Genomic DNA, 16,473 nt, shown 5'->3' with positions numbered 1-16,473 from the left:
CTCTAGTTTCAACTTTTTTTGTCACTTTTTTATTTAATTCTTGAAATACTTACCATATAGACTGAGTACATAAAAATTATTTAAAAAAACATATTTTCTTACAATGTAGTTAACTTGTAATTATTTGAACAACTTATTGCAGAGAAGTACCTATATCACTCGTTATTAATTTTTGGATAAATAAAAGTAAAGATCTTTGAACCTACTAAAATATTATTTTGAAAAAATATTTAAAAGGTGCATTGTATGTAAGAAATAGTGGAACCCATAAATATTTGTATATATATAAAATATAGAGTTCTTAAAATTTTTTTAATAGTAACTGTTTAACACTAAAGTAGTCTAAAATCAAACAGCAACTTTATTGTCTCTGGGATAGAAGTTATGAACTCTTGCGGTTATAATCTCAAAAAAAATACAAATTGATTGCTGTTTTCAAACTGAATCTTTATTTAATTTTCACTTAAAAGGTAACTTAAATTTTAACTTAAAATGTGCCTAATTGACAATTAATTAGTAATTAATTAAATAATAATTAATAAGCAAAATTATCGATCGCAATAAAATATTGCTGATTACATATTTTAATATTGATAATTACATTTATTGATTTTAATATTGCTGATTAATTTCATTCATTTAAATAATGCTGATTACATATTTTAATAATTACATTTATTGATTTTAATATTGCTGATTAATTTCATTCATTTAAATAATGCTGATTACATATTTTAATATTGATAATTACATTTATTGATTTTAATATTGCTGATTAAATTTGTTCAACTAAATAATGCTGATTACATATTATTACGTTGGTTACTGCTGTGTTAACTTAGATATGCGAAACTTCATAGCATTCTGCTATAAGTAGAAAATTAAGACTTTTAATATATCATCATTGCAAATAATAAATTATTTATTAATATATTCACAAACACAGTGGCGGAGCTAGACCAACTCTGGGCGTCAGCGACATCAGAATTATGAGGCCCCTTTTATTACCCAGTTATAAAAGTAAATAAGATACTTTCACAAATATATGACGAAGCATGTATTAAAGTTTAATTGCTGATCAAATTAAAATAAGCCCAAATCAAAATGAATGAACTTTCCTACTTTTAGTCTCATTAAATTTTTTTTTAAATTATATTATATTTGCACCAGCTCCTATTTTCGCTTCAGTTTATAGAATTGTCAATGGAGATAGTCTCTCTTTTCAAGTAGGTCTTAATCAATTTTAACTTTATGAAGCTTCTTTTCGTAGAAGCTATACTGACTGGAACTGTGAACGTGATTCTCGGTTCTACATAAATATTTGGTTATATTTCGTATATGTTTAATGCCATATATGAAACCATATTGTTCAAAATATTCATTAAGCGCTTTGACTCGAGAGTCGGTAACTTTTTGCACATAAGAGCATGTAAGTACTTAAGTCTCTAACACGAAAGTGTAGGTTCATATAAAAATTCAATTAATTAAATAATAAAATTCTTTATTGCTATTCATATCTTTCTATTTAATTTGAAAAATATTTATGATAAAAATTTTACATTTTAATTAATATACTCGTAGTATACAACTATTTGAGGTGTGAGGTTTTTACTTCCAGAAACTCTTGTAAATTTATTCTTGTTATATATTAATTTATAAGTTTTAGATAAAATTTGTTTGTTAGTGAATCATAATTCAATTAAATTGAAAACTATGTTGCTTACGTGTATATCAATAAAATTTTGTAAGACCAATTGAAATAAGATTATAGCCCTACCAAGGCAATTTAACTTCTGTTCTGTTCTGCATTGCAAATATTAGAAATATTAGAGAAAATCTATTTCTCGTTGTTCTTTCTTTGATATCGCTGTGGTGAGCAAGTAAGTTGGTGTAGAAAATGCATTAAAACTTGTAATGTTGATTTGCTTAGTAACAGAATTTTTGCTTAACATATTGCTGAACATGTTTGGTTGCTGCAATATATTGTGCAAATTAAATTTACTCAACTCAATTTGACTCAATTTTATGCACGAAAACCCTAAGAAACTAGAAGTGGTGTTACTAAGGGGTTCCGGCAATCTGTTCGGATGGTATGGTATTCTGGTACTTAGTAATACTGAACAACTTTTCCATTGCTTTTTCATTATGCATTTTGCATTTTTACCATTTTTACAATTTTTACAATTTTTACAATTTTCTCCAAGCAAAATGTTGTTGATTTGATAAAAATGAACTCGTTCATATGACAAAAATGTTCACACCAAAAAATGAGAATAAATTTTATTAAAAAATATAACAAACACACACCCAGAAAAAAAAAAAGCTATGGCAAATCCACTATGACATAAAATGTTGAGCACCAACGGAAGGATGTGAAAATGCGGTGGCAAAATGTGCAAAATTGTGACAAGACGACAGCAGCTTTCAGATATGCATTACACATATAAGCGCCGAATGCGCGAATGCTGCTTTTGACACAGTAAATGTGGCATATTTAAAAGCACTTCACTAACACCACATAGTACATTTAAGTATGGCAGATTGCAGTGGGTGGTGCAGGATTTGGGAGCAGTGGTTTTCCAATGGGTGCATTTGTATACATTTCTCGCTAGCAAATTTTAAATTTTATATTACACACATATACATATACACATATGTATGTACGTATGTACAAAGCTATAGAGCATATTTTTTTTTTCAAAATTAAAAATTAGTGGAAAAAAAATTTGTAAACCAGTGTGTTTTTCATTTTATTTGTAATGTTAAATATTCGCTATACTCAAATAGCGCAGCCACTTGCGGAAACGGAAGTGTACGTGCATAATGCATGCATATTGGAAGTAATGCGCACTTTAAACAAATCGAAGTTGCTTTTATTTGTGCACAAATAAATTCAAAAAAAAAAAAAAAACAAAAATAAAAATGTGCAAAATATCAACGGAAAATTATTGAAATAGTTTAGTTGCCTGTGGTCTGATTTTTGGACTGGGGGAATAGTAATACCTTCTTCAGATTTCCCAGTTGTTGTTCTTGTTAAATTGCACAGTTGAATAGTTGCATTTTGCTTTTTTCCCCGGCTTTCATCTATGCATGCATTTATAGCATGCATTGCTTGACAATTTTCTTGCGGAATTCTACCAGAAAGGGCGTGACTTTTATTGCTACCGCAAAATGCGTACTTCATGTTCATCGCGATATATTTGACTTTTGGCCTTTACATCGAACTTTTTCATCGTAAGCATTTGCATGAGGATGTGCACTGGGTTTTACACAATTTTCAAGTGGCATTTAGCATTTGCCACTATTGAAAGCACTTCTATTTTGTGCATATGAAATGACTTTTTTGCAGTAAGTTTTCAATTTTTCTAAAGCTGTAATTTTCGTACGAATTTAGTGTCAATGATGGAATTTAGCACACTTCTTGCACTTAAGCAATATTCACATTCAGCATATATTAAGTTCTTTAGAAATTTTTCAAAATTATTTCTGAAGATATTACGGTTAATTATTTATTAATGTTTTTTTAATTAGTAATTTTTCAATAATTATTTTTAAAGTGCAATTAGTTTTGCAGATAAAGCTACGCTTTCTTATAATGACAAAGAAGTTATTGTTTAAAATTTAAAGGGTGTCGAATATCAAAGAAAGAACGGACAGACAGACAAATTTAGTTAATTAATTGAAATTCGAGCTCTGAAAGTTTGTCCTTGACTACTTGTGGAACAACATGATTGGCCATCGCTTCTAATTTGACAGGCATGAGTTTTAAGCCTGGCACTTGCAGTCTAAACAAAAAATCTGCGGACTATAAACTAATTAATTTCGTTTATTTCCTAAGATCACTAATGATGAGTACTTGGCAATACTCGAAGGATAGGTAATGCAAAAGTAATGTTATCTACAGCAACAAATCGATGAAGAAACTTTCAACTCATGTTTAAGTATTTGTAAACTCTATTTAGACGTGATAACACAGATATATACTTCATCCACTGTGAGTAAATGGGGTACTAATCGTCCACTTGCATAAAAAGTGTTCTTGTAAATTTTATTTACGCGTACACTTGGGTTTTTTTGTAAGTCAGCAGTTCCTTGCATCTTTATTCGGTGATCCTCCATCACTAGATCATGAACTTTATCTACTATATCCGATGGTGGTATCTTATTTTTGGTGCTAATACGATCACAACGTCACTCTGTAAATCAGTTTGAATTATACGATATGTTGATGCATAGTTTCCATATTTTTTGTTAAGCCTGATTTATATTTCAGAAATAAATTTGTTTTTAAAATATATTGCTTATTTAGCATATGTAATTCTTCTTTCAACAATTTTTCAAAACCATTACAATTTATGTGTTTCTTTATCATAACATATCATAGATATCATCATATAAAATGTTTAGACACCCGAAAAATTTATCTAGATCTTAGTTTTTAATATTTCCAGATAATAAAACAAATAACAAAAAATGTGTTAATATTTGTTCGTCGCGAAAAAGTTTATACGAAGTTCTTTAATAGATATAGTTCCTATAGCCTGCTTTACTTAGCATTATTTAATCTTATAGTAATCCCTAACTGCACGGGGCGGTACGCAGATCTTAGATCAGTCTTTGAATAATCGCGAAGCTTATGAGGAATACATAAATTAGTCAGTGAGATGGGTGGGACTCTGCAGAAACCCTCCAGCTATCAAAGAGTAAAAGTGCACAGATGCACTAACTCGGAAAAGGTTCAACATAAAGATACATGAAGATGTTTATGAAGATATTTATTAATATAGTTCGTATCTACATAAAAATTACTTCGAAGTTTGTTGACAACTCCCATACAGTTGTTAAAAATCCGCTCTGATAAAAGCATCGAATTTTTAAGGATGATAATTTTTATATAGGAAAGGACTATATAAATAAATATAGTATGGATATTAAGACTTAAGTCCTCATTATTACCAGAAAGTAAACTCAACACAGTTTAGTAGTATTTTAAAAGTTATTTAGTATGGTCGTTATCGTCTTATCAAACAGTTCTCTATATGTTTGTTCTCTATTCTCGTATGTTTAAGTTTTATGTTTTCTTAGAATCACAATAAATTTTTTTATCAATAACCTTTATCTGTATGATCCTGCAATCTATTTAAAATATCCTTTTTCATATTAAACTCTATAGTCTCATCGTGTATTGCTTAAAGTATCAGAAAAATAAATTATTTCATTGCTTCTTTCAACTAACCATTTTAATCATTTAACCCATTTCAATGTGGGTGAAATCTAAAGCATTTGAGTATTTCACAAATCGAATTTTATCCCGCGGTCACAAAATACAATTAAACGAGCAAAGAGGATGCGTCATGGATAAATAAAAGGGAGCAAATGTGATTATCAGCACACAATACCAATTGGTTTTGGGGTATTGGAAGATTTAATAGTTAAAAAAAAAACGACCACGATGAAGAGATGAAACGTGCTGAAATTGTTGAAATTCTAGTAAATTAATGTAATTTTATTTTATTATTTTATTTTGAAATGATATTAGCTACAAATTTAACATTTGAACATTTTTATTTTGCTACTTGCATTTAAATTTTTTTGTTTGTACTTCAATTTCTGGAGAAATAAACTGAAGTAGCATTTGGTATCATAAAAAACCGTTTAAAATGTTTCAGTTTATCTCACTCTGCTTATTTTCATTCTATTTTCTATTTTCTATTTTCTATGTTTTATTCTTATTTATTTATGTTTTTTTTGCTACTCGTATATAAAAATGTTGAGTAAACAATTCATTTTGGTCATCGTCAAGTGTTGTTTTGTATCTGGAAATGTTACTGTCGTTGACAACGCAATTCGAGTGGTTGGTGTGAATGTTTTTGTCGGATTTTAGCTTTCAGCTTTCCTTAATCCTTAAGAAAGCGCGAGCTAAAGGATTTCACTTCTTCAAAGGATATCATGCCGAGTTATGTGTACGATGTGTGGAAGTTCATATGCTGCCATTAAATTCATCCGAGCGCACAAGTAAACTTATTATGCTGACTTGGCATTTACGTCCTTGATGCGATTGTATATTGCGTCTGCTTTAGTTACTTAATACTTTCTTTTCCAGTTATAATATATTTTACTCTACTCAAAGGGCGGCGTTACTAAAGCAGTGATTTGTTGTTATATTATACTTTTTCCTGCATAAATTTTATATTTGTTTATTTTGTTTTGTTTACATTATCCATAAACGATTGAAGTCATCGAAGTAATAAAGTAAGTTTTATTGCCTTTCAGTTTGTCGTATAAAATATTCCAAAGACACGATAAGAAGTTTTTCAATAAAATAAATTAGAAAATGATTCGCAGACCATATTGATTTCTTTTCCAATACTTAATTGGCCATTGTTTTAATACTCAAATACTCAATTTATGGATAGATAAAATACTTGGAAATTACATAAATTTTTTTTTGAAAACTTGAAACAAAATTTATTTTTAATAGTAACAAATAAATCTAAATCTTATTGAAATAATTTTTAAATAAGTATCTTTAAGCTATTCATGGTAAGACATGTAATACTAAGTTCAGACAGACAAATTTCCTTAATTTCGTAAAAATGAAATTAAGTTAATTTCGACAGTGTTTATACTGCTCCAAATTAAGGAAATTATATGTTATTTGTTTACAAATCGAATGTTAAGAAGCATTTGCATCTGGGAAATTTTAAAAGTTGATTATTTTAACTATAAAGGATGGCATTTAGTAGTTTTATTAGCTTTAGTAGATTTCAGGTACAGAAAGACCCCGCTTAACGCTGTTTCGTTAAACGCTTTTTCGGTTTAGCGCTCTTTTATTTCAATCCAAACATTTAAGCAGATGTTTGAAAAAACAGACGGAGAAGAAAAGCAATCAATAAGAGAATTTTGGAAAATCTACAATATCATGAATGTTTTAGAAAACATAAACCTTTCTTGGAATAAGATAACAGAAAGATCTTTGAAAAGAGTATGGAAGAACATTTGACCAGATTTAAGTAAGAGCAAAGACTTTGAACCCTCTGTCGATATGGATGAAACAGTGATAGAAATAGTGGAATTAGCGAAACAAACCGGTTACGATGAGGTAAAAGTGGAAGACGTCAAAGAAATACTTCAAGAAACAGCAGATAGTTTTTCTAATGATGAGCTCAAGGAATTAATTGAACAAGAAGAAAACAAATATATTGATAGTAGTGATTTCGAAAAAATAACTTTCGATATTGTTTGTGAAAAGGAAATTGAACACTACAACTGAAATTATAGACCAATTTGTTTAAATTGATCCAAATTTTGGCAGGAGTTCAAAAGCAAGACGGGGTGTTATAAATGCTTTATTCACTTATAAACAACTTCTAACAGAACGCAAAAGAAAAAACACAAACTACAGAAGAGGAAGAAGAAGAAAGGCAGAAGATTGGAAACACAGAATTGACTGTATAACATTGGTTTCGTTTTTGTAAGAAATAAATATTTGGTTCTATTATTATTAACAAAAACATTATTATTAAATTTAATATCTAAGCAATTTTCTATCAATCTACCCCTAACCCCAATATTTACATGTAAACATAGCCTCGTTTACCGCTGTTTCGCATTACGCTCCACTTTGATGGAACGTATCCCAGGCGTTAAGCGGGGTCTGACTGTATGTGAATTATTATTTTTCACCATATTTTAAATTAATAATAGTTATGGTTCTTTCTCTTTATTTAAAATAAAATATTTGCAGTACCTTTTAAATATTTCCCAGTTTTATTAAAAATAAATGTCATTGACATTTATTTAAAAAAAATGTCACTTTTTCGTTATCTCAACTTTATCTTTTGCTAAAAATTTATCTTACGCATAGTTGCATTTAAAATGTTTCTTAATTTCAGCCTTTGTTTCAATAAAATTAAGGCCATTTTCCTTAATTTCGTTCTAACCTCAAAAATGAAATTTCGGATGGAAAAAACAACTTAATTTTACTGTAATGAAGATGAAATTAAAATTTTTATGAAATGAAGGTGTATTTGAACATAGTATAAAGAATGATTGATTTATTGAATACTACAACAGCATATTAGTAAAAATATTTTTTAAATTTATAATTAAATTAATTTGTGAAATGCAATAATATTCTCATATTGGTCTGCATCTATGCACATTGAAGCTCAGATTTTTATAGATAATATATTAAATTATTTGAATTCATATTCATTCACTTGACCGTTCATCCATTGTAGTAACATTCTGTACACAGAAATCAACTTCATATTGTTTACATTCTTTAATCCAAGTATTATCTTTCATACTTGTAATAAGTAGATACGTACTGCCGAAATGCCATATGCATATGCTTGGATTATTTGTCTGTTTGTGGCTGCAAAAACCGATGCATCAATCCATTTGATTTTATTACGAATGCATTGAAATAATTTAGTAAATTTGGAAATAAATCCGATTATGATGTGAGTGAATCTGTATTTATAGAGATTTAGCTACAACATATGTATGTATATACAATATCTTAACAAATTGTAAACGAAATAATTCAGAATTCAGAATCGACAAGAGGTTACACTACTTGTTAATTTCATTTATGTTTGGCATTATATTTCTCTAAATTTTGATCGTATTTCACTTATGTTCCACTTCCTCCTCCTGGTTTCTCCTGTGCTTTTGCATAACTTACATATATTGGATGAAATAGTTCTTTCACATTTTTGTAAACAATTTTCTTGCATTACATAAAACACGGAGATGATAGAGTTTTAGATTGGATTTTTCATGCACTTCAAATACAAATTGTAAAAATATTTGCATAAATCTCATTTTCTTTGGAATCACAATAATAACAAATATTTTACTATTGCATTACAAATGAAATTCTGCGCACATACACGTTTACATTGTTTGCAAAATAGCTTCAATGGATTTATGATTTAATTTCAAAAGTGAATATAAACTTATTTGAACGAATAGTGAAGTAGTAGTTCATTTAAGCATATTCGTAATTTCAATTTATCTAAAATTAAATTAAACATTTTACATTTCTATTTAATTTTTATTTCTATTTTTCGAAATTGCATTTTAGAGTCTTGGCTTTCCACTTGCATCTTTGGTTGCAATAAATCGCACAAGTGCTGAATTACGGTATCTAAAGGGTGATACGTGCCCAACGGATAAAAACTCACAACTCTCGATGGCTATCAGATTTAATTGCGATGTTCATGCCGGACGTGTAAGTAATAATTTTCTTATATTTTTTTTATTATAACAGTTTTATAACAGTTTTAAAAATTTAAATTCCATGAAAATCGAAACAACAAGCATTGTGCTCATGTATAGTATTTAAAGGTTATATTTGCTTTATTATTAATATTATTATTTTCATGCTCCATTTGGAGCTTAAGAAATCTGCAAAAGTTTTCCATTGCAGGGGACTAGGCGTAGGGGACTCAGACCAGCAATGATCTGGAGAAGGACAGTTCAGTAAGAGAAGGGCAAATCGTTTAACGAGTTGAGAGCAATAGCACAAAATATAAAATATTTGCTTTAGTCATATATAAATGTACAGTAGACTTTCGATTTATCGAATATCAGATATAACAAATTCTCTAAATAACGAACGATCAAATTTTTATAAAAAACAAATGTACCAAAACAAACGTCTTTGGTCTCTTCTCTAACCAAAGTTTCTTAACAAACGTTATACCAAAAGTCTACTGTATGTACAGTGCCAAGAATTTTTATTCAATTTGATATGTAATTAAATAGTTATAAGCTACAGTATGTTAATGCTATTGTAAAATCTTAGAAACGTCTAGCAATAAGTTTTATTTTTATACAAAATTCATACAAAATTCATGCAATCAGGTTTAATAACACTATGCAGGAAAAAAAATGTAGTATATTTTTCTGTTATTTAATTTTTCAACAATTTTAGCTTAATTCAAGTCTGCTGACCTTAAATTTGCGGAAAAGGAGGAAAATTTGGAAAAAAAATGTGTAAGGCAAATATTTTACAGAAGACTTAAAATGTTTATCTCTATAAATATTTTATTAATTCTCTCAAATATTAACTTTTGAACTCAATACCATTATAGCTAGAGCCTCAGATATCTACGACAAAAATAGGTTGTGGATTTAAGCTTAACAGCCCCAAATTAAGATAAATAAAATAAAAAACATAAAAGTGAAAAGAAATTTAAAAAGTTAGTTATATGTATATATATATATATAAAAGTTAGGAATGGAAGACAACAACAAAAATTTTAGTTGATTTATTGAAGTTTGGCTGATCATACAACGCTGTTTCGAGTATTGCCAAGTACTTATCATCAGTGGTCTTAGGATATATTTAAATTTCTTTTTAATTAGTTTATAGTCCGTATATAAAAATTTAATTTGTTGGTTATTATAAAAAAATTTAAAGTCATGTATGGCTTAAAAAAAGGCAAATAATATTGAATATATAATATAGTATTATTACGGAGACCGCTCAGTTAAATATCAGGGTTTCAATTATAGAATTACACCTTAGGTTCCAAACAAATTATCATATGTTAAGGTAGCTTTAGCAATGCTACCTATTGATTTTGTATTAAGTACTACATATACCTTTTAGAAAACTATTTAATGCTGGTTAAATTACTGACTTGGCAGCCATTATTGTATCAAATAAGTTAAAACGTATTTTAAGCATAATATTATAGGTGAGGTTAGTTGACATCGTTGTCTTAACTCAATACCAATTGTGATTACGAAGTAATAATTTAATGAAAAATACTAGTAAAATAACATTTTTATGGTTTTAACACTGTATCCTGCATTCTCTTCGGGGTCTATAATTTACAACTTGTCAAATTTCATTGCTGTTTTTGACAGCGCAATTTTAGTACCAAATTTTTAGGAGTGTTTTAGTATAGCTTTATTTCCTAAGAACTGAACTAAGTGATGTATAACATCACTTAGCGAACTAAGTTGTTTTAGAAAACTGCAAAATACTTGAGAAATCTGTTCAGTTTTTAATTTAAAATCAATTTTAGTCGAGTTATTTTGCAAATAGTTCTTAAATAATAATTTAAGAGGTTTCTTATGCATCTCTTTGTTTCAAACCTACCTAAACAATACTTCGTTGCGCTGAATTCTAGTATCTAACCAAACTACTTAATGCTATTTTGTTAGTGTACCTATAGGTAGATACTAAAAATTATATTTTGTAAACAAAAATTTTTTCGAATTTTTAATATAATAATTATAATGTCTTTAAAAATAATGATCTACAAAATTCGAATAATAGAATATGATTGGAGCTCCCTTCATTTGATTAATTTTGTATTCTATTCCAGGAAAATCATTATCCTTATTCCATTAAATTGGTACATACTTTACTAGTAGGATTATTAGTTGAGAGAGAGTTATGCTTCACGAGATCTACGCTATTACATTGATATTACTACAGAATCCTATCACTGTTATTTTGCTTTCTTACTAATTTATGGCTCTGTTGAATATGTCTAGGCATTGGTAGCAATTTCATTAGAAGTTTGTTTATAAATTTTAATTATACACAATTTAAATCTCACACTTAAAATCGATTTTGGAGTCTTATGCAATCTGCAACAACATGAAAATCGTTCAGCTGAGATGTTGTTGACATTTAGTCTGCTATTTGTGCCTCTGTGTTGCTGATACTTTTGTTTTTCACTTGACTTTTGTGAGTGGGTTTTAATGGTTGCCATGTTGTATGGCTCCATGCCAACTTTTTTTAGTAAATTTCTCGGCGCAAGCAATTATTTTCCACCAATTTTTTTAAATTTCTTTTTGCTTTAATGTCTGAAATTGCAATCTGCAAAAAGTTATTTTTTTTTCTTATTTAGTACAAATCCACATGCGAAACATGTCCTTACCAGCCATTGTTGAACGTATGGAACGTATCGGGTTGTTATTGACAAAAAAAAATGACCTTTGCGGTTAAATAATCGTATACCACAAAATCATTAGTACGTTTGGTCAATCAATAAAATTGAAAATTGCGGAATAGATTATGGTCTCCAGCGATTATAGAATTTGCTTTATTTTATAAAGATACATATAAATATATATGTGTATATAAAATTTTATTCCAATGCAATTGATTAAATGAGAATTTTAAAGTTTTAAATTTCAGGCATTTGAAGCAAAAAACTCAAAATTGTCAGAAGAATTGTTAAATTTTTTTTATAATTTTAGACACATTGTGTGAAAAGAATATATATATTAAAAACAGCAAGATATTTCTACGCATTATAGGATACATAAACTATTCTCTTTTATATACTCTTGGTTAAATTGTTGAGACGAGTATATATTTCCATCTACTTTTCAATAAAAACCGAACTTCGGCTTTCGTGTTTAAGATAGATTAATTAAGTTTGTATTTTTAAAGAGGTAAACCAAAGCATAGTTAAGGGACTGTACTGCACATTTACCATATTGTATAATCACAATTGATTTTCAACTCTATTCAGATTCCAAATTTCTGCGATTTGGCAACACTTCATTATATTAAAGCCCAACTTTGCAAGAACCAAGCTAAATTGTCCTTATAAACTGTATTGGCGAAACCGACAGGCGACTACATCAGTTATTGCAGTAAATTATAGCCAAAATAAATATAAAAAGTTATACTACTACCTCAGTTGAAAAAGTTGCGCAAAATATAGAAATTTACTCTTTTGCCATATTGGAATTCTATGGAAATCGATATCGGTGTCTCCAGACTTGAGATACCAGATTTTATCTTTTTAAATATATTTGTCCTAAGTTGGAAACTCAGTTGAAAAAATTGCGCAAAATATAGAAAGTTACCTATACTGTTTTGCCATATTGGGGCCCTATGGAAATCTATATCGGTATCTCCAGACTTACCAAATCGTATCTTCTTAAATATATTGGTCTAGATATAAGTAATCATAATTGTATATAATTTATTATTTAATATTTAAATAATGATAATAAAATATATTTATTATTTAATATTATTATTGCTAAAAAAGTCACTAATTTATATAACTTACGTATTGTCTTAAGATAGATTGTAAATAATGAAAAATGCATTTATTTATCTTAACTTTGTATCTTTTATAGGGTACTCCTGTTCTGCAATCAATTAGCGATTGTCATTATGAATTTGATTGGCACACCAATGTTATCTGCCCACCTCACATGTGTGAGTATAAACACACTACGTGTGAAATAACCAACACGGAATTGGGTGTTAGTTATAATTTAAAAAAAGCGACATTTACTAAGGATGGAAAAATGAAAGTAAATACTAATAATATTAACATTTTTCTAATAGGTAAAATAATATTAAAATATTTTTATTTAGATTACGAACAAAAACAACCAATATGATTTGAACATCTGTGCGAGATTTCTGAAACCATTAACAGATTATACTCAAGGTTTGGTGAATTTATTCTTTTCTACAGAAGGTCCTTGTAAAAATGGTAAGTTCAATTTTATTAAATGTACTTGAGAAATACTCGAATATCAACAAATTTAGCATGTGTAATGATTTTTTTACTATACTACTACCTACTATACTCGTATAGCGTAAATAGAATGAAAAGTTGAGAAAGCAAAGAGAAAAAATTAATTTAATTTCCGCTTCCGAAGTTGCATCCGTATCCGCAACACAAGTGTTTCCGTTGCACATTCACCCAATTGGCATCTTTACTATTTGAATTACTAATTTTTTATGCAACAGCAGCACAATATCGAAGCAATGGAGTGACACTAAAAATGGCAGTAAGATTTTTTGCTGCCGCATTATTGTTGCTTAGTTTTAATCTAGAAATCGCATTTGAATTGGCAATTATCCCAATGCGCTGTTTTGCTAGCTAACTGTCTCCTAAGACCTGCAGGATGTTATCTTCCTGTGCGAAATCTTTTGTTTTTCCTTTTCTATTCTATCATTCACGGTTACTTCACTGGATTTTAAGAGGATTCGCGTGTTAAGCAAAAAAGTCAGAAGCAATAAAATTTTTCCAAAAAAAAAACAAAACTTTACGTTCTACGAATAAACCACATGCTTCTTTCTATCTTTTTGTTAATACTCATGGAATGTTAACTGGAAAAGAAATGACAAAAAATATGCAAGACAATATAAAAGAGCTATAAATGTAGATATGTATACATCCTTCCTTCAGCGGTCTATGAATTTTTAATAGAGCTACAAACGTCGGTTGACGTTGAACGTTTGATGGGTCACAGACAAATTTGCACTTAGCAAAATCATAAAAATTCGCAAAAACGAAAGTTATGCCAATGCAACGAAACTTCGTGCTTCGTTTAAAAAATAAATGCAAGGAAATAGTTTCTAACTAGGTTTGTGTTGAGTAATCTTTTTGACAGTATAAAAAAAAAAAAATTCCTCAGAAAAAAAACAAAAACAGTAAAGCTAACTTAAATACTGAAAGTTCTATTTAATTCTTGCTTGAGGGTTGGTTTTAGTTAATGAAAACTAACATTATATCTGTATATATAAATATTTGCTCTCGTAATAAGAACCTTTGTTGAAAGTCTGTTTTGCTTATAGTAGAAAAAAGTTGACAATACTGAAAAGTATTTAAAAAAACTACATAAATACCTTTGTAATCTATGGTAATTGTAATCTATGTTAAATTATAAGGTACATCTTCTTTGGTTTTGTAGTAATTGCCATTTATTTAAATTATAAGATAGTGAAATTAATTAAGAGTGTAATTAACTATTTTGTATACACAATATAAGTAATATGTAAACTGAAGTCGTTATTAAACCTGTAATTGTAGGCCACATGATTTCATCCATGGTAGACCCATAGTCAGAAATTTATTTCGAAACATTTTCAACAGTTTCAAAAATCTCATCTTATTAAATAATCATAATGCTTTAATAATGAATATTCACATGTATAAATATAGTTATTTTATTCTTTTGGATGATCTTAAGGGCCTCAACTCCTTAAGATCCCCCATCGTTACGTTCTTGGTCAATAGTTTTGTTCACATTACTTAAACAAAACATTTAACATACTTAAGACAAATATATTTGTAATTGTTAAATAATGGAATTGTAATTAATTCATCGATATATACCATTGAATCAAAGATATTTTTTTTTAAAATGGCATATCATAAAATCACAAAAGTTAAAAAGTGGGTACAGATTTAAAAAATATATTATTGTTATATTATTGTTTTTTTGAAATCTTCATATTCTCTGTATAAATTTTCTGACTTAGTTGGAGCCATTAGCGTGCTATATGTGCAATATGTATGCCTTTGTAATCAAAAATCAAACTATTTCAAAAATAAACTCATTGTTTATCTTAAAACGTATTAGACAATCAAAATTCAATATCAATTAAATGCGTAGATCTGTAGTTACATTCAGTAATAATTTAAAATATATATTGGAGATTTTTTATATGAATTTTATCATAGATATTTTTTATTTAATAATATTTCAAAGCTGATTATTTTTATAAAATTATTAAATTAAATTTTAACGTCCGTTTTAACGAAAAAAACTAAATTCTTAATATAAACTATTTTTAATAGAGATGCATTTCGAATAGTATTTAATTACTACAACAAAATTTTTATTATTTTATTAATTAATTGAATTTTTGGCTGACCATACAGATGTTTCGAGTAATACACCGCATCAGTGGTCTTGAAATTATTATATTAAATTATTATTGAATAGTTTTTCAGTTTGCAAGTACGAAGGGTTGAACTCATGCCCTGCCAAATTTGAAGCTTAGAGTTAGTGTTCATTAGCCAACTGACCTAAAGCCGTAATTGACTTGTGTGTTCGCTCTTTGGAATTTTGTTAATTTGCTGTGAAAGTTCATTAATAAATTCACTTGTTGGGTTATATTACAACGAAATCATAAACCAGTTGTAAAATAATTGAGCTAATTAACTATATTTTTATTCTTTATTTTTAAGTGTTAAATTGCAAATTTAATTGTTTGAAAATATTATATATTTATATTGTTATATAAACAATTTGTTTTAATATGTTGTGCTTATTTACGTTAATTTACGAACAAAATTTAATGAAGTTCACTGTCTTTATGAGCTGGCAGGTTAATCTACTACCAAAACAACATTTCAAATAAATATTTTCTAAAAAATAATCCTTTTATATAAAACTTTATTTTCAGCTCCTGACATCTTTTAATCCACAAATGATAAGCACTGAATTTCATATTCATTTCCAATGTCTATGCTCGTAGTGACATTACCAAATCTTCCTGTTGACAAATATACAATTTGTATAATCTGACACTTTTGATATTTGGTAGGATAATAACATTTCGTACTGCTTTGTAGAGCAACACTTTGCTTTCGTATGACACACTAAACTTATTAACATATACAAAAACATAATTGTCCTTTTTTGCATTGTTTTCTAAAATTATAATCATGTCCT

The 16,473-nt window shown here is 28.1% G+C and overlaps 1 protein-coding gene across 1 annotated transcript in view; it reads left to right on the top strand.

Moving 5' to 3' along the window:
- LOC119676601 (cation-independent mannose-6-phosphate receptor-like) overlaps positions 1–16,473 on the top strand; it is a 45,783-nt gene that overhangs the window by 21,545 nt on the left and 7,765 nt on the right. Inside the window, exons 12-14 of the mRNA XM_038087846.1 lie at positions 9,095–9,241; positions 13,132–13,311; positions 13,376–13,496. Coding sequence (XP_037943774.1) covers positions 9,095–9,241; positions 13,132–13,311; positions 13,376–13,496 — 448 coding nt within the window. The remainder of the gene's footprint in view (positions 1–9,094; positions 9,242–13,131; positions 13,312–13,375; positions 13,497–16,473) is intronic.

This window comes from Teleopsis dalmanni, chromosome 2, assembly GCF_002237135.1.
Source record: "Teleopsis dalmanni isolate 2A chromosome 2, ASM223713v2, whole genome shotgun sequence".
In the NCBI taxonomy this organism is placed as follows: Eukaryota; Metazoa; Arthropoda; class Insecta; order Diptera; family Diopsidae; genus Teleopsis; species Teleopsis dalmanni.
Note: the sequence above shows the minus strand (reverse complement) of the source record. Positions and strands in the feature narration are given on the sequence as shown.